The sequence below is a fragment of the Pygoscelis adeliae genome, unplaced genomic scaffold (assembly GCF_000699105.1).
Source record: "Pygoscelis adeliae isolate BGI_AS28 unplaced genomic scaffold, ASM69910v1 Scaffold27, whole genome shotgun sequence".
Classification (NCBI taxonomy): domain Eukaryota; kingdom Metazoa; phylum Chordata; class Aves; order Sphenisciformes; family Spheniscidae; genus Pygoscelis; species Pygoscelis adeliae.
The window spans coordinates 3200297-3205661 of NW_008825410.1; the positions used below are offsets into that span (position 1 = coordinate 3200297).

General features: G+C 37.6%; 1 protein-coding gene across 1 annotated transcript in view; it reads right to left on the bottom strand.

Moving 5' to 3' along the window:
• Positions 1-5365, bottom strand: part of CDK14 (cyclin-dependent kinase 14) — a 321566-nt gene that overhangs the window by 64065 nt on the left and 252136 nt on the right. Inside the window, exon 15 of the mRNA XM_009330527.1 lies at positions 1512-1658. Coding sequence (XP_009328802.1) covers positions 1543-1658 — 116 coding nt within the window. The 3' untranslated portion in view covers positions 1512-1542. The remainder of the gene's footprint in view (positions 1-1511; positions 1659-5365) is intronic.

The following is a 5365-nucleotide window of genomic DNA, read 5'->3' on the forward strand; positions in this document are numbered from 1 at the left end:
ACGACACCAAGCTGTGTGGTGCAGTCGACACGCTGGTCGGAAGGGATGCCATCCAGAGGGACCTTGACAGGCTTGAGAGGTGGGCCCATGTGAACCTCATGAAGTTCAACAAGGCCAAGTGCAAGGTCCTGCACATGGGTCAGGGCAATCCCAAGCACAAACACAGGCCGGGCAGAGAATGGATTGAGAGCAGCCCTGAGCAGAACACCTGGGGGGTGTTGGTTGATGGGGAGCTCAACATGACCTGAAAATGTGCGCTTGCAGCCCAGAAAGCCAACCGTATCCTGGGCTGCATCAAAAGAAGTGTCACCAGCAGACTGAGGGAAGTGATTCTGCCCCTCTACTCTGCTCTTGTGAGACCCCACCTGGAGTACTGCGTTCAGCTCTGGGGCCCCCAACATAAGAAGGACATGGACCTGTTGGAGCGAGTCCAGAGGAGGGCCACGAAGACGATCAGAGGGCTGGAGCACCTCTCCTATGAAGATAGGCTGAGAGAGTTGGGGTTGTTCGGCCTGGAGAAGAGAAGGCTCCGGAGAGACTGTATAGCAGCCTTCCAGTACTTAAAGGGGGCCTACAAGAAAGCTGGAGAGGGACTTTTTACAAGGGCGTGCAGTGATAGGACAAGGGGTAACGGCTTTAAACTGAAAGAGGGTAGATTTAGATTAGATATAAGGAAGAAATTCTTCACTATGAAGGTGGTGAGGCACTGGAACAGGTTGCCCAGAGAAGTTGTGGATGCCCCATTCCTGGAAGTGTTCAAGGTCAGGTTGGATGGGGCTTTGAGCAATCTGATCTAATGGAAGGTGTCCCTCCCCATGGCAGGGGGGTTGGAACTAGATGAATTTTAAGGTCCCTTCCAACCCAAACCATTCTATGATATAACAACCTTCATTCCCTTACTTTAAGTTAGTAAGTAGCCTCTCTACTCATCTGCCCTTCCCAGGTTCCGTTCTACTCTTAGAATATCTGAAGTCATATTACACAATATTTCACTGCTGAATAACTATGGTTAAAAAGACGGGGTATTGAATGAAAGCCATCCAAGAACAAAACCAGTTCGAGTAGATCCAGTGATATAGATCAAATTCATTAACATCACAGCACCCCTGTCTCCATCAGGAATATCCTTCTGCTATCAAGGCTACCAAACCTACAAAATAAATCATTTTTTGTCCTTGCCCCAAAGTTTAACAACAGAACTGGCAAGAGACATTTTATTTCTCCATATTTTAACCAGGGGAAAAAAATATCAGTCCAAATTAAAGGCAACCTAATGTTTAATCTGCTGGCACCAACTTCTGCAATATTTTCAACCTGTCAGTGACGCTGATCCTGCCCACGAGGCCAGGAACATACACTCCTCATATTGACCATCTATACTGCAAAAACAGATTATCTGCCTGAACATGAGCAATTTAAGAAACGTGCAGTTGAATTTTATATTTTGTTTCTCTACAGAGAACTGAAGTAAAGAGTATTTTCAAAGATATACCTTCAAATAATCATCTTACCTGCATTATCAGTTGTGAACATAGGTACTCTTCAATGTTTGCTGTTTGATACACCTTTGCCATAACTGTTGTTTTTTCCAAAGACTCTCATGCTTTCTCCAGTCTCTGGCTGTAATCTTACATTCGGTACAGTAAAAATAGAAGACACTGCAAAAAAGAGTGTCAGTTCAGAAACTTTGATTTTTTCTGCAAAAGTAGTGATTTAAAAATAATTAGTTAACATATATGGCAAACACAACACTGAGTAAATATATACAGCTTTTACATATACAACCTATTTATGCAAGCAAGCGCTGTAAAAATTCTGACTGGAAAGAACCTGCATGCATTATGATGGAAAATGTATGATGCAAACATTCTCAGTTGCGTTCATCTAAAAAAACTGTTTCCAGGGTGTCTGTGGGTGTGTGTGTGTGCTTGTCCTTACACTGCTATATAATTCATATTTTCCATTTTAAAATTTCCTCTCTGATAGCATTTAGAAATAAATAAGAATGTGAAAAAATGCAGCAAGGTTTTTCAATAATTTGACATCATGTATTACATCGTCAAAATCCTGATGCCAGTATAACTGAGATATTTTGTTTTACTTCATTTTATTAACTATTAAAGACAACTAGGCTTGGTAAAAATATCCCAACAACTCAAAAAGCTTTTACATAAAGCAACCCCCTTCTGCATGAGCTAGAAAAAACTTGACGATTTCCACATAACACCAGGCAACTAATTATTCGTAGACACGATGATATTAATCACAGGGATCAAACTGAAAATGGTTAAGGACTCACACATTGATGATACGAAAACTCATTTTTACTTAAGATGCCTCAAACTGGTGGGGAAAAATCACTGACTTTTAATACCTTCTGAGAACAAATGTCCATATAAAAATATCCTCGGACAGCTGCTGCTGCATGATTGCATGAGAAAATGATAATAGACTATCTTTAAAGACCTGATCAGGGCCGGAACAGTTTTCTTTGTTTTCACACTAACAACTAGCATAGCTGTAAGTTTTTGGAACTACTCTTTCATTTTTATGCATTTAAAAGACCTATATTTTTTTATGCACAAGATCTTCCCACTGTATTTTTGGCATCTCAACTTGCATTTGATATTCTGCTGTCCTTGGTAAGATACATTATGAATGGCAGATATTCTATGCAAATAAATCAATATGAACTCTCAAATATGAAAGCAGAAAAGGGGGAGGACTGATTTTTTTTTTTTTTTCAATAGAATATCTAGTACACATATTTAGTAAAAGCAGTTAATCTACAGATTACTGCTCAGGTCTGAGATGAATGAAGGCTGTGTGTTTCTTCTTCAGCTGTATTGTATTCCCAGACAATATTTTTTAGCAGAATTGCACAACTCTTACCTTTTTAATGTAATATTTTTAAAAACTGAAAGTGGCTAGATGGTAGACAGAGCACATCTGGAAACTGAATTTCTAACTCAATTGAAATGATACCTTGACTTGAAACCAAACTGAATCAAAAATCAAAATTTTGCTTCTGACATAAACTCATTTTGCACACATTTTAAAAATAAAACACAAGATCAAAATGTTATCCTGTAAAATATTACATTGAATATAAATTCATAGTACTAAATTCAAAACAAGACGAGAAAGTGAAACACTTTTTTTTGACTTTTTCAATGTAGGCAGAGTCACCATACTTTTGTGAAATACTGTGATTCCAAAGAAACAGTATTTTCTGACAGAAAACAATTTGACTGATTTTTTTTTTTCTCGCTTTCTTTCTTCTTCCTCACCTGAGAGTCTTTCCTTGGTTTTTAGTGCTAAATCCCCAAATTTGCAATTCAGCACTAGGAGTAAATTGGACAAAACATATTCCATGATGAATACATCAGAGATTTGTAAAATCGCAGTGGTGTCTTGACTAGGAGGCAGTAGATTTTGTGTGTACACACAGTTCTGTTGTGCATAAAGTCTCAATGTATTTATACCTACATTTAATTAACTATCAGTAGCAAGTCCTTCCCGATGTAAAATATTAACCCAGAGAACTAGAATCACAAAACCTGGTAATTTCACTACACAGTAAACATTTTCCCAACTCTCCAAAGTATATGATTTCTTTGTTTTGTAAATATGTTTACAAGTATATCCAAGTCATACTAAATAGAAATGATTGTAGTATTTGATACTGGGATTGTCCTTTCTTGCATCTGGATTTATGCTTCATAATGATTATCTACTAAACACAGAAATAGTCTTTCTGTAACTCAAAATTTTACTGGAGGCATTTAGAAGAACCTTGCTTTAAAATATAATGATTTTTCATCTTTATTCTCCCCCCTTCAAAAGGTTTCACTGCTCCTGATGTTTAACGTTATGCAAAGACGTGTTTCTGCCAATGAATATCGCCTTATGGTTATGCTTCTGCAAATAACCTGCTGTGAGCTGATAAAAGGATTAATGCAGCCAAAATTCTTAATCTGTGAAATTACAAATTAAATTCTCATATTAAAAATACCACCCTGAGGTATTTTTTGTGGTTTTAATTCCCCTCTGGTGTTCTGCATACATTGTGCTTGTTAATGACTAGGACAAGACTGTCTCTGTTGGCAGCCTGCTGCAGAGTGATAATGTGTAGGCATTTACTTCACTGATAGAACTGGATTTAGCCACTGACTGATAAACTAAGTGGCAAGTGGGTAATAAGTCCATATTAACAGAAAAGTACTACTGCAGAATTCAGAATTCAAAATCCTGGCTAGACTAAATCACACAGTCAGAAGGATTGAGATGTCACCGCTGCAGAGTGATTTTTGTTTTCCATTCAGTGGAAAAAGGATAAATGAACTGGCATTCTTGATGTTTCATTAGTCCTGAGGAAATGAATCTCTTTGCATCAGTTTCAGCAAAGACAGACTTTCAACAGCAGCTTTAATTTACACTGCATCCTTTGAATTTTCAGCTTATAAAGTACTGCAGTCAGCAAACTGAGTGGTGGGTTAGCATGGCAGAGGAGGAAACTGGGAATCTTTTTGCAGAGCAAGGACACGGTCTATGACACAGCCGATGATAGACAAAAAGTGCTAGTTTGATTTTAATGTTCATATTCTACAAATGGGAGAGCGCTCTGACTCTCAGAGCAGAGTCAGGAGTAGGGTACTTGGACAGCCAGGCCACAGAACCAGCTCAAAATATGACTACTACAGCTGTAGAGGATGGAAAAGATAAACTTTAGGAAGACAAAAGTTTTCATACTGACACTGATGTAAACAGAATCTATTGTGGAGTAATATTCAGAAAGGGAGCTCAGTTTTTACAAGTAAACTTTTAAATCAGCCATAGTTAGACACACACACGTGCCATTGTTGCATCTCTGAACTTTCTGCCTCCAAGTACTGGATTTAGATCTTTTGCTAATGGATGTATGCTTGAAAACAGAAAATAACATACACTGTTCTAATGCAAGCATGCTTCTCTTTACCACATTGAGTTAAAGCAAAATGCTGATTGTTATTCCCCTGTGAAATCTATTTTTAATAACAGAACCTTCTCTGAATCAAAAACATCATGCATGATAATGTTTTTCCCCAGAATAAATAGTAGTGTGCTTTTAACACTGGAAAAAGATATGAACACGTATGATATAAATGATTTACAATTATTGAAGAGATAATTGACAGCATATATGATGATAGGAATATTTTTGCCAAGTCAACTGGAATGCATTTTGTTTAATAAAAGAAATAAAACGATGTATGTAAATACTGAAAGCATTCTTAGTTAATAATACCATCTGCCATCCTCTTCTTACACAGTCTAATTCAGCAAATTAACTGATTGTCTGCTTTGTGTTTCTCAGACTTCCGAA